General features: G+C 36.0%; 1 protein-coding gene across 9 annotated transcripts in view; it reads right to left on the reverse strand.

Annotated features, from left to right (window-relative positions):
* TCF4 (transcription factor 4) overlaps positions 1-13,826 on the reverse strand; it is a 237,646-nt gene that overhangs the window by 115,231 nt on the left and 108,589 nt on the right. For 5 of the 9 annotated variants that reach the window (XM_007459680.1, XM_007459681.1, XM_007459673.1 and 2 more), the window contains 2 exons: positions 11,392-11,521; positions 10,857-10,906 (listed from right to left, as the gene is read on the reverse strand). The exons of 2 other annotated variants lie outside the window; for them this stretch is intronic. In XM_007459680.1, coding sequence (XP_007459742.1) covers positions 10,857-10,906; positions 11,392-11,521 — 180 coding nt within the window. The remainder of the gene's footprint in view (positions 1-10,856; positions 10,907-11,391; positions 11,522-13,826) is intronic. 2 more of the 9 variants (XM_007459672.1, XM_007459674.1) reach the window with 1 other exon arrangement.

The following is a 13,826-nucleotide window of genomic DNA, read 5'->3' on the forward strand; positions in this document are numbered from 1 at the left end:
TGTTTCCTGAAAAAACACTCTCATCAGAATCATAAATGAACTGGGAGAAGTGAGGTGTTGCTGAATAAACCAGGATCCTCTTGGTGAGGAACTCGGCAACCCACTGCCAAAGTGCACTTGCCATAAAAAGCCAAATGGAAATGGAAGTTTGATGAAAACCAATATCCTTTGTAATCCACAAGGTGGCAATGACTACAAATGAGGGACGACTCTTCGAGGAAGAGGTCCAGCCAAAAGGGACCTTTCCTGAGGAACTTAACGCAAGGTCTGGTTTTGCTGTACATTGAAATTGGCTGGGAAGAGATATTTGTTGTGAAATGTATCGGTCATGCTCTCTCTCCTCCACCCCCTTTGGCAGATGTTTTTTTTTTCCCTTTAAATGCAAGAATTCATGAATCAGCCCTTGCAAAAATTGTTTTAGGTTTCCCACAGCTGACAAGCAAAAATACTTTTTTTCCCCTAATGAATTCAGCAATGGCATTGAGAAAAAACACATTACTAGGCAGCATAGGCCAGAATCCCCCAATTCTTTGACTTTCCCTTAAAACGTCTGTTTAAATAATCCTGTTTAATGTTAGAAATGGACCAAAACAGTCCTAAACAAATCGAACTCTGTTTTACTTTAGAAGAGAAACTGCCACACGCACCCACCTAGTCAAGGTATCTTCGTCTTGTCAGATGAAGTCAAAACCCCAGGCCTAACCGTCTCTTTTTATGGGTACCAGAGCCAGCCCTACAAAGGTAGACCCGGGCATCACTCGGGATTCCCGCTTCTGGCCACTTACAGGATGACGCTGATAGAATATGAAATAAGAAGCATGTATCTCCTTATCACTTAGAGGCAGGGCTGATTCAGGCATAAACAAATGATTGGCAGAGAGAATCAAATTATGAGGATTCCGTCATCTTGGCCTGATGTCCTCTTCCAAAAGAAAAAAGATGGAGCACACCCTTCCAACACAAACTTTGCTGAGCGATGAAGCTGGATGATTCAAAAGGCTGACTAGGTGCCTTAGACGGATGGAGATACTATTGTAAGGACAAAGAGATACAGAAAGTGCTCACAATATTTCCTAAGTTCAGAAAAAGCAAGTGGCCTCCATTAGGTAGAATTTTTCTGAATGCACTTGAGACCCTGGTCTTAGTTTCTGCTCTGTTGCTAACAAGCTGCATGTTTTTCTCTAGTGGTTACTCTGTTACTTTGCCAGTGCGCTTATCACAATTATCATTAGATGTTGATTTCTAGATACCTACAAGGCCTCAAGGCTATGCTAAACACATTATATATTTTTTTTGTAATTTATTTATCACAATATCCTTAGGAGGTCTGTATATTTTCCCCATTTTTCAGGGAAATAGTCAAGGATAATTACATCATATGCCCAGAGCCAGGTAGCTAGTAAGTGGCACAGCCAACTAAAAACCCAAGTGATCAGATTCCATGCTCTTAACCACTAGATGATACAGAAATGCTATTCTGGAATGTCTGGATTTTCTAAGGGATCTGCCTGGGCCAAAGTTGTGCAGAATAACCAGTGACTTAGAGGTATTGAGGGTCATTCTACAGTGAGATGAAATTTCTGAATATTTAAGTTATTCCACATCGTCAAATACTTGCTAAATGAGCATCAGCCAGGCTGTAGAGAGCTTCTGGTCTACAAAGTGTCGCAAATAGCTACAGCCTCATGGTTAAGGACACAGAAAACCTTGAAGGCAGGCTGCCGAGGTCACCATCCCAGCTCTGCCCCTTACTAGCTGTGTCACCTTGGCCATGTTTCTTCACCTCTCTGTGTCTCCATTCTTTTAGGCGTGAATAAACAGTAGTACCCATCTCACTTGGATGGTGTAGGGATAAATGATTGAATAGATGCAAAGTGCTCAGTGTGTGATGCGGAATAGGCACTGTGTTAAGGGTTTGTTAGTATACCAACATCAATCAGCTCACTAAGCAGGCACTACTTCTATCTGGCACTATTTCTATCTATTTTATAGACCACAAAATAGGTTTGTGACCTAACCAAGGCCACTGAGTGAGTTAAGTAGAGGATATTAGACACTAAATTAGGAAGATCTCTTTATTTCTAGTGGTGTTATCTGTACCCTACTCTACCACTTTTATTCCTATATTCATTCACTGGAAACATATTTTGAAGTAATATGCAGAAGGTAGTGGGTTGAGTTTCTATGGGACAAAAAAAGACGCACATAAAGCAAGGAAGACCTTTACTCTCTTCAAGGTGATTACAAGTGAGCAGGGGGATTCAGCATCTCCATAAAAAACCTAAAGGACAAAACGTCCCTGTGTTACACTGGGTGTGATTTTATTTTTTTGAATGTACAACTTTCTCCAAAGGCCAGATCTGCTCTTTAAAATGCTAAAGGCCATTCCCCAAATTGGGATGTGAGTGACACTACATTGAATTGTTCAATGATACGTGGCATGTCTGGCTTTTAGTTTAGTTGAAAAATATGCTTTGAATAAGTATACATGAAGAAAGAAATGAATGAATGAATGAAAACTTCTAAAAATGCTTTTTTCCCCCTCCCACCTGGGTGCTCCCAGTTTATTATAGGGTTCCGCTTAACAGCTAGATTGTTGATGTAATTTATGAAAGGGAAAACAAAATAGCATTGTTTGTAAAATAATTACTTATTGGGGTTTGAATTTTGTAATTCCAACTATATCTGCCCATAACAAATATGCTTAATTCTGTTTTCTTCTGCCTAGCACTATTGACTAAGCTACAGATTATATGTGGCAGCATCTTGTATACATTTAAAAATAAAATTCACATAAAGGTACTCTATGAGGAACCCATAGGTTTGGGTACTGAAATTTCACTCACGAAGCATATGCCTTACTAGTAAGCATGACATAAGTGGCAGAACATGTACCTTTTTATTACATAACAATACTTTCAAATACTACAACAGTTACAGAAATAGGTTTACTTTCCTATTTAGCTTCATGGTTGAAAACATTCAAACTGATTCAACAAGTCTTCATCACCAGGCCATGAATATTCTTTTAAAATCTCAGTTCCAGGAGAAATGAGACATGAATTAAGTACTGCTGCATCCCGAGACAAATTTTATTTTTATCTCCTCTGCTAACATCTCAAGCTATTCGACTTTCTTAACATAAAGCCCCAATTTTTATACTTCACTTATTATTGAATTATTTTGTACTTCAAATGTGTTTCATAATGAGCAAGCCAGAAAATATTATTGTACCCTGGGCTTATACACCTGAGCACCTGTGAAACAGCCGCATTCCCCAAACAGGGTTACTCGAAAACATTACCGCTCAGAATCAGCCACCTACTTGAAACTGCCTTCTCACAGCAGCTAATGACACAGTGATAAACTGTGCCAATTGGTAGAATGAAAGCCATTACAATATTATTATAAGTATAATCCAGGAGGCATATTTAGAATGATATGGGCTGGGAGGGAGGAGGCCGCGGGAGAGAGTTAGAAACTCTGTCTCAGATTATATCAAAATAATTGCTCCAAAACAGCATTTTTCTAAAATCCCTAGACGGGAACAGCAAGTGGTGACAGTGACAGGTTTTGTACGTGCATGTAAGGCAGGTACCACAAGGGTAATTTTTCTGAGAAAACGTTAAGTCTTTCTAATATGAGTCCATGTTTCACAAAGGAAATGCTTTTTCATCACCATGGCTGAAAACAATTGACAGAGGGCAACATACCAAAAAATTTTCTTTATACTTGGCTACCAAGGGGGCTGCATAAAAAAAGTCCCTATTCTTCTGTTGCACTGAACACTCAAAATAAATTGAGTGAAATTTAATCCACACACAGATCCTCCTCTGATTACTCTAGAAGTAAACGCTTATGGATCAAGTTTCAAGCCTAGCAGGATACTGATGATGAATTCCTCAGATGACAAAATTAGACTAGAAAGACAATAGTGGGTGCCCGTAAAGCACGGAAATGGAATCCTTAAAAGGTTCTGTTCAAAATCGAATTTGCACATTCCCTCGGAATTCAAATCGATGCTTCTCCTTGAAACTTAAAGCATCTTTATTTCCAACCCTGAAATTTTCCAAAATGCAGAATCTTCTGCACTACCTGCATTTCTCTGAAGAGGGAGTATAAGCTCTAGCAAAGCAGGAAACTCCTCAAATAGCTCTGCACCTATGCAACAGCTGTAACTAAAAAAAAAAAAAAAAAAATCAGAATCATTCATATGCTGCTGTTCTGAGATAAAATACCAGAGTATTTAAAATTACAAACTTTGCACCGAATTTTAGAAAAGCTCTCATTCCTTCTCAAATGAGCATGTTCGTGTATACACACATACACTGGGACAGTTGGGATCAAGGCTGAGAATTTCACGTTATTGCTTTGAAATGCAACTTTATGTTCAGTTTAAGAATTCAGTGCAATTTATTAAAATAAAACAACACAGCAAGTGTCTGTCAACAGCCTGATAGAATCTAACCTGCCTTAAGAAAATAAAACTTTGCTATTTTTGAAGAAACTCTTCATGCCTTTCAGGATTATTGCTACGTATTCATTCTGAGAGCATCTATTTAAAGTCCTTGAAGTTCTATCTGACTTTGATTCATGACTTTCAAACAAAAAATTTAGAATTGCTTGAAAGCAAGAAGGCACACCTTGAAAAAAGCACAGTTGTCAGTAATCGGGGGAAAAAATGAGAAAATTTCGCAATGTTAGAAAATAAGACATGTTTCAATTGATGAAATATTAAAAGTTTAAGATGATATTCAACCGAATATCAAGCCAAGCATCTCTATTATTCCACAAGTACAAAATAAATGCACAGTTAAGCCAGACGCTGCAGAACAACTTTTTATAATTTCGAAACACTCACAAGCCTGTCATAATTCTCTCTCTAGGTAAAGCAGCCTTATAGCAGCTTCTTAGCTTCTTAATAATTAAACCACTCAGATGGAGCACAAGACTTCACACCAAAATGTACTCTTCAGTAAAAGTGAGAAAATAAGGTTCAAAATAACAGTTCCCTGAAACGTATTTCTCCCTTCTCAACAAATGAGTCCAGTTTTACACCAAATGCTATTGTTCCGAAATTTCAACAGAAATCTTAGCTGTTGAAATATTGAAACCTTGGTTAAAAATCAAAGAACACATGGGGGTGAGAGGGGAGACATCATTTGTACCACCTTAGAAGAGCCTGCTTAGTAGAATAATCAGACAAAGCTGGCTGAGAAGGCGTCTCCACTGTGGAAATAGCTAGGTGGTTGTGTCTTGTTGGAGTGTTTCAGGCATACATCCTTTTCATTTGTAAATGTAATCCCAGCCGAGCTCAGAAATACACAGTTAACTGAAGACTTTTTCTTCCTTATGTTTCTTCTCATTTTATATTTAAAATACACACACACCAGAAGACACCTCTTTAAGGGGAGCAGAATTGGATTTCAAGACAGGGAGGATAGTAGAAGAGAAACCTCATTATGCCAAAATTTGGAACCAAAAATATAGAAATCTTTTAGAAAACTCCTCAGAGATTCGAACGCCTAATGGATTAGGTGTTGTATATTTGTATGAATTTTATATGCTTTTTGAAATATTTTTAATGGAATAAGTACCTCCAGTGAAAACTATATAAATATAGAGATTCTCCTATAACCAGCAATTCAAAAAAAACCCTTAACCTATAACTGCAGTGAAGAGGAAAAGACTGGTTAATGTACATGCTAAACTTTGGAAGCCTTTGGTTTAGTGACTTCAGTATTAACTGAACAAAAAAAAATAAATACTTTTTGTGATGAATGTTTTCTCGACTTTCAAGGTGTTCCCCGATGTCACGTTACATATTCTTGTGTGAATTCTGTGAATAATTCTTTTGCCCTATTTGGGATGATTTAATTGCATTATCCTTTACCTTCTTTCTGTCTATACATTTTCATGACAAATAAGCATAATTTTAATATCCACACTTCATATTTCAATATCACTCATTAGAAAATGGGCACACCATGTTTAAAGTTAACTATTGTGAGCTATCCTAACATTTTAATGCAAATACCTACAGTTAAACTTTTTCACAAAGTATCTACTTCTCTAGGAATGAACTTTGAAGAGGCCCCTCCTTTTATAGCTTATCACACAATTGGCTTCTTCTAGACTTTTCTACACAGGATGGTGCCCAGGGGGCTGACACCTAGTTCACTTTAGAATCAACATAAATTTTATTTTAGCAAAAGTTGTTTTATCACTCAAGTTAAAATTTTGTTCTCATGAAAAAGCATCATTATGATTTCCTTAAGATCAATTTCAAAAGTGATGGGGGAAATTAAGTATTTTAAATACTGAGTTTTTCAATCATATAAAATTTCTGGGCCTCTAATAAGATAAAAAAAAATTACCAACTTCTCTTTTAAATTGTTTGTGATTTCTTCAAGCATTTGAGAAAAAAAACTTTCTTTTTCTAAAAATAGCTGAGGGTATAACCTCAACATCATGTTTGCAACCTTCAAATATGAAGGTTTTCATATAATGGAAAATACAGAGAAGAGTTAATGCTGTCAGCATTATCCAACTTTTCCTGATATTCCTAAAAATCTCTTCTGTGAAAAAATGTCTCATCCAGACTTTAAGATTTTATTTTATTTAAAAGTTCTTTCCTTAAAAAAAAAAAACTGGTTAACCCAGTATCTCATACACATTGAGTTTTTATTTTTCGAGTCTACCTAATGATTAACTCATATCTCAAATTTTCTTGGAGGATCCAAATCTTATTTTAGATTCTTTAAGATAGTTGAAATTGTTTTCCTTAAAATTCATGTGTTCAAAATTATCTCTGACCACTTAATACAAAGCTTGTTAGATCTTCCTGAATTTAAAGGCAAAAATCAAACCAAAAAACAACTGCAATTTCACATAGACTTTCTTAAAAAGTGCAGTTTGAAAAAAAGATAGCCTGTAATAAGAAAAGTCACAGACTATTTCTAAAGATAAAACTTCATATTTCTAGAGAATTCTGAAGTTTCACGGATTCTAACTGGGGATCTTAGTGAGACTGTCACTGACGTTTCAAAACTGAATTAGAAGTGGAGACAAATTCCACCAATGTTTGATGTAGAATGGTTGTAGTTGTTAATAGTTTCTGGTTAAATGTATATCATTTTGAAACATTCCAAATTATAAGAAGATGAAGATTTTATGTGTTTACATATTGGTGGGCACACTAAAGTTTCTGAAAGACAATGTCTTTTGTTTCTGTGTTTTTTCTGTGTGTTTGGAAAAAAATATTTTAAAATGGCACCACATAAAAAAAATTTTTTTTTTGCTTTCTAGATTTTAATGCTTCCATGTTAATTTCTAAGAATCATGGACATTTTGTCAAAAACTGTGATTTAACGCGGTATAATTTTCTCTGCACTAACTCATGATTCAATACGTATGACAATTAGGCTATACAAAGATAGGAAATTTGCTGGATGGAGCAGTAAAGTTGAAAGCTATTAAGTTCAAGATCATGTATGGCTTCAAAAAGAAAAAACAACATGTAGAAATCGAACAAAGAAGTTCACGTGCAAATGCAAGAAATTAGATAGGCAAGATAAATCCTGCAACCACAAAAAAACAAACAAACAAAAAAAAGCTATATTGTTAAAGTCCTATCAAAAGATGAGGGCTATAAGACATTGAGATGTGGCTGAAAAGAGCAACTTACTAAAATGGGAAGAGAGAGCACAAAAATGTTCCCCAGTACTAAGCAGGGCTCCTGTGGGCAATTAGATAGTTGTCAATTTCACACAGCCTTTCCTTTTAAAAAAAAACATCACCCCAGCCCTAACTACAGGCCTCTGCTCTCCAAGGGGACAGACTCCCTTCCCTCCACTGCGCCTGTGCATTGCGACCCTGCAGGCTGCTTCTTCCACCACCCTATCACTGTCGTGCTTCCACAGTGACTCGAGGTCTCTAGATGCTGCGCACAGTACAAACACATTCAAGGATCCTGCCAGATCCATGGCACAATGTCGGGCCAGGCTTATGTTTTCTCTCTCCCACAGATGCTGCAGTTATTTTCAAAAACAGGGCCAGTCCAGCCCCTCACTCTCCCAATTTCCTGCAAAGATCCAGCCTAATGGCAGCAAGAGAAGTCCAGTCTCTGTCTCCTAGTCCTGCCATAAATAATATCTGATTACAGATGTTACCATTTAAATTTTCTTCCTTTATGTTAAGGAAGAGAAAGGGCCCATTTTGAAAAGAAGGAAAAAAAGTGAGTTGACAGAACAGATTGTGACAGATTTATTACTATTTATCATGGTAAATATGTATTGAAGAAAACATATAAATGTCTTTAGTCATAATCACTCCAAAAGAAACCTTTTATTATCCCCAATTTTTTATTTGTCATAAAAATACTCATACATATTGAAGTAAGTTTTAGAAGTATCTCATGGGATAAAAATTATTTGAGCTTAAAAGAAGGACTAAGCATGGCAGAGGTCTAAATATACAAAAATATAGATCTACTGGGGCAAAAGTGTTACAGTATCTAATACAGATCGTCTCTTTAGATCAAATTGAAATATATATTTTGTGCAGTGATAAGGCATGTGGATTTTGTTATCAGTAATAAGCAATCCAATTCATATAACAAAGCTAACATAAACTTAAAAGAGAGCTGAGATTTGTTTAAGTAACGACAATAAATAGATTGGATTCTAAAATCAACCAAACTAACTTCTTCTTGCTTAAAACAAACGAACAAAAAACAAAACAAACGAAAAAACAACAAGGATAAAATTTCCATTTCAACTGAGTTTTCCTCCTTACCTTCCAAAAAAGAGTTCCTTATGGACCAAAATACCAAAATGTTCCTTAAGGACAATTAAAACGTTCAGCCAACATAAATTCTCAAAGAAGAGGAAACCCTAAGCTGACCACCAAAAGCCAAAAATTAAATAATACAAACTACATTTCCAATCCCTGATTTACTGGGAAGAAAGGAAAGATACTTTTATACTTCTGAACATATGACAGCATATCAGCAACACATAATTGTCTTAACAGCAAAGGAAAAAAACTATACCAGTGAAATTTTCTATAGTGGCCAGTTAGCTCTACAGAAATACTTAAAAATTTACAATGAATTACGAGAACTTGTTGTTGACAATGATTAAATGGATAGATAATATCTACTGCCACACCAAAGCACTCCTTAGAAACTGTGTAAATTTCTGCATAATTTTAGCACTGGAAAAAATAAACTAAGCTTATTTGAATATGAGGCATAAACAGTGTACTATAGCTTTAAGTTTTGCATGGCTTTTATGGCAAAGAGCTATTCTATCATTTTAGAACATTCAAAGGTCCACTTATTGTATTTAATACTGTCCGTATTAGGTTCAGGCATGTTTAAAATGTAAACAGCTGTGAGGACTATATCATTTGAAGTTGTCATAAAAGCTATTAAAAGCTAAAGTTTCATCTACATTAAATCTACCACAAATTTCAAGCTTAAAATGTGCTTATAAAAACCTGCAAGGATATTAGCCAATTTCAAGACGACACAGAAATTCAAAGAACAAACCACTCAGTATGTTTTTAAATGACTTGTTGGTAGTCCAAAGCGACTATTTTATACACCACTGGCAGTTTTATTTACACAATATTTTTATATATTTATGGATAATTTTGTGACGCTCCTTCAACATTACCGAGTCTATGATAATCAGCGTGTACAAAATTTGTTTTTTCTCCCTGATAAGACTTATTCTGATATATTCGCTTAATAATTTTTTGGATGCACTGAACTGAAATCAAGTCAAACACACAGGTGTTTGGGTTAATCTAATCTCAGCACATTTGCAAAACCTATTATTCTTCTAATTTATTAAAAATGAAATAAAACTGATATGCGAGCACTGATTGGTAATATTATTTTCAGAAATCTAAATATAATTTTATTTTAGAGTACAAGAATTTATAAGGCTCATTAGCATTCTTTTCAATGAATACTAGTGCCTTACAGAACACAGAATTAAATTAAAACTATATATATATATATATATATATATATATATATATATATATATATATATATATCATAGGCAGGAAGGAAGAACAAAAAAAACGGAGAAAGTAAGCAGGAGGCAAGGAAAGAAAAGAGAAACTCATAGTTTTATTCTACATAAGGTATATATATATATATATATATATATATATATATATGGATTGAAAATAAGATATCATGTATTTAACTATGATTACAACCAACTTTTGCTATGTTGGCAACTGGAGAGACCGCAGCAACCCCTGCTTATAGCATCAGGTATTAAAACGACCCAGAATGCCTTTGGTTCCAGCTGGATTCTTCTAGTTGCCACCTGGTATTCCAGACACAAATGGCTACTGATGCAGCTACCTTTGCAGCCTTTATTCAGTCCCCTCTCTAGAAAATAGAGACATTTTCCCTGCACTCTGGGCTGAAACCCATGTAAATTTTTCCTAAATCCTCTCCACAAATCTCCTTTCGCATGCAAATCCATAAATCATCATAATACCGACAAAGAATTTAACCAACACGTGAAACTAATACTCATTCTCCTGAAAGCTCTGTGCAGGTAAAACTCCTCGAACTTCAGGCACCTTTTCAAGGCTCTCTTCAGAGCTTAACCAGCTGAGTATCAACACACCCACCCCGTCTTCCAGGATATGCAATTAATCACTCCAACATGGGTCAGGTGCCTGGAGGTGCCCATTTCTACCTCGGCCACATTCTAGATAAACACACCGCTCTGGCGGATGGAACCTCATTTACTGCTATCTCCTTGGCATCAATACAAAGCAGAACAAAATAAACAACATACAAAGCAGAAACAAGCAGTACTTACTGAAGATGGCAAACCTGGAGGAACTTTTCGAACTTTCTTTGTCTGAACCTCTGAAAGAAAATGAGGAGGCTGTGAGGTCCCCTGCATGCCCATTCTCCTAACTAAAAGAGATTATACCACGAAGCCATTTAGATTCGACCAGATTTTCTTAAATCGTGACTTTAGCAAAATGTCGGTACCGCTATCATCTTTTCTTCTGGCAGAAATCAAATCCTGCCTCTTTCATAAAAATGAAGAGATTTAACTTTTTAACGCTCTGGTTTTTAAAAGAGGTTCCTTAGATGGGCGGCCAAGAGAAAACAAGAAATAAGCATACACCAAAATAGTTCTCCTGCTACTATAAGTAAACATACCCACCCAACGTATTACTGGGGTAGGGTGGTGGGAGAGTCATAAGCCCGACAATTGAGTACAGTTTTATGGTTTTTCGGGGGGTGGGGTGAGGATAGTTTGAGAGGATGATATTAAGGAAGGAAGAAAAAGAAGAAAAAGCTACTAATAATCACTCAGGCATTCAAACAGAGGAATACCTTACCCAGGGCACTACTGTGAAGAGGCCTCCTTCGGGGGTTATTGCTAGAATACTGATAATACTGGGAACCAGGTTTGGTGGGCGAAAGGGTTCCTGGGTTGCCCATATCCATGTCACCTCCAAGGAGACTCTGCTAAAAGGTTAAAAAGGAAAAACAAACATATAAGGTTAAGTTTTTACATTTGCCACCCCCCAACTGATTGTTAGTACTTAAACCAATGCAATAAAGGAAACAGCATCTGCTAAGCTGAAACAATTAAAACCCAACATGACAGAAAGCGAAAGAAAAGCCCTCTAAGAAGCTGTCCCAAAGTTTGTGAATTTTAAGTTCTTTACTTTGGAGAGGAAGGTAGACAGTGATGTTCATTAAATGAGATTTTCATCTTTTAAGACGACTAACATTTTCATCTTATAAGTAAAGGGCATTTATGGAAGGCTAATATTTTCTTTATCTAGAGATAGGCTCATATCTGGGAACTAGTCATGCCCTTCCCTTAACAAGAACCAGGGAGAATCTGATTTTTCGAACGCACACCATTTCCCCCCGCTGCTCACACTGGGGGAGAGTATAGATGCTCATTTCAGCTGGGAGCTCTGCCTCTCTGCATGACCCTCCACGAATTCACACAGCACCCCCAGAATAGAAAATGCCAACTGAACCAGGAGGAAATTCAAATTCTCACACTGACTCTCAAAATTATAGAAATAGTAGGCATTCTAAGCTAACAGGAACACATTAAAGGACTTCAGAATGCCCTCTTGAGGACTGTCAGAAACTAAAACACATCCCCACAAATGAAACATTTACCTGAACACTAGAAAACTTTCCCAAATATCACTAACTTATCATGGCGTGAAAAATCACTAAGCTTTCGAAAATGATGACATACGAAAAATTATATAATAATATCACAGTCTCTAAAAGCTACATAGAAACTTACCCATAATATATAAATCGCCTGATTATACTCTGCATTGAACACATTGTTCTTTTAATTATTCTGATATGCAAGAAAACCAGTGTAGATACTACCATTTATATTAAGAACAAATTTACTATTTAATAAAGAAATTTTAGAATTAAATACTAAAAATCTAACTTTATCGTTACTTGTAATCAACTTTTACTGACTGAACTAATTACTGTCCTTGATAAAGTACAGAATGTGTTTTCCCTAATCTAAATTCTAATCACCATGTCACTCACAACAGACTTAGGGATGCTTCACTAACACACTATTCACATGCAAAATACTCTAAATAGGCCAATTATGACTCTGCCCCTGTTCCCTGGTTAACCCGCTGAGAACTGAAAAATTTCACAAGGCAGTCACCAACTAAAACAAAGGGTCCTTGTTTTAAATTAAGACAGTCTTTTTGATTCCTAAATAGCTCAACAAAGTGGCATGTCTTCTAGTGAAAGCAGTTGGTCAAATATGACCCATAAGCTGGAAAATCAAAAATTCAAACCTCCCCTTTCCACCACCATATAGCTAAATATCATAAAGAGAACCTCTCTCTTCCGAGGGATTTTTGTGAGGGCTGGATGAGTAATATATAAAGGACTAATCAGCTACTGACAAGCTTGCCTTCACTGCTTCCAGTTTAAGACTTTTCCAAGGGACACATAATAAACATTACTTTAAAATAAAACTTCGAGGATGAGATTTTAGGATGGAAGGACATTTTGAGCACCAACTCATTTCGGAATATCTTAATATTTACCAAATACCTGATACAACCAGATCATTTACCAGACAAAAATCTGACATCCGAATATTCAATTACTGCCTCTTCCGAATTTAGGAAAGATAACAAAATGCAAGGCAATGACAAACTAAAATAGAGGGCTCTTTATAATAGTTCTCTATAAATCAGGAATCCAACAGTATAACATCAAATGATTTCTTTATCACTTTAGGAGTGGCATTTAAAAATTTTAGAATCTCAACCTGAAATTTCACTCTTGGTAAATCTTACTGACAGTCTGTTTACTTAAGTCCAAGTTTTCTTTGCAATTTCCATCAATAAAGCCATGAATGATTTAAATCACAACCTCTTTACAGTTTGGGAAATCTACAAATGAGCCTTTATTTCATTGGAAAGAGGAGTTTGAAAATGATATTATTGATAACTCCGTAGTTTAGACATTACCCCTATTTCTGCAATTTTCTTTTTCTAAAATTATACAAAATATTCCAAAAAGGGCTGAGCGGATAGGTCGAAGTGCTTGCCTGTCATTTTAATGAGCTTAACCATTGCTTAATTCTTGTTGATCCTGGTGGCAAAGGTTTTCCCTCCCAAGAAAGTAGATGCATTCAATAGGTCGACAGAAAAACAAACAGGCTTGCTGTACTGTGTTTGAGCAGCATTCACAATAGAGCTTGAAAAATATAAAATGATAACTAGATAGCTAACTGGCTGTGGCTGACCTCATT

This window comes from Lipotes vexillifer, unplaced genomic scaffold, assembly GCF_000442215.2.
Source record: "Lipotes vexillifer unplaced genomic scaffold, Lipotes_vexillifer_v1.1 scaffold1670, whole genome shotgun sequence".
Taxonomy (NCBI): domain Eukaryota; kingdom Metazoa; phylum Chordata; class Mammalia; order Artiodactyla; family Lipotidae; genus Lipotes; species Lipotes vexillifer.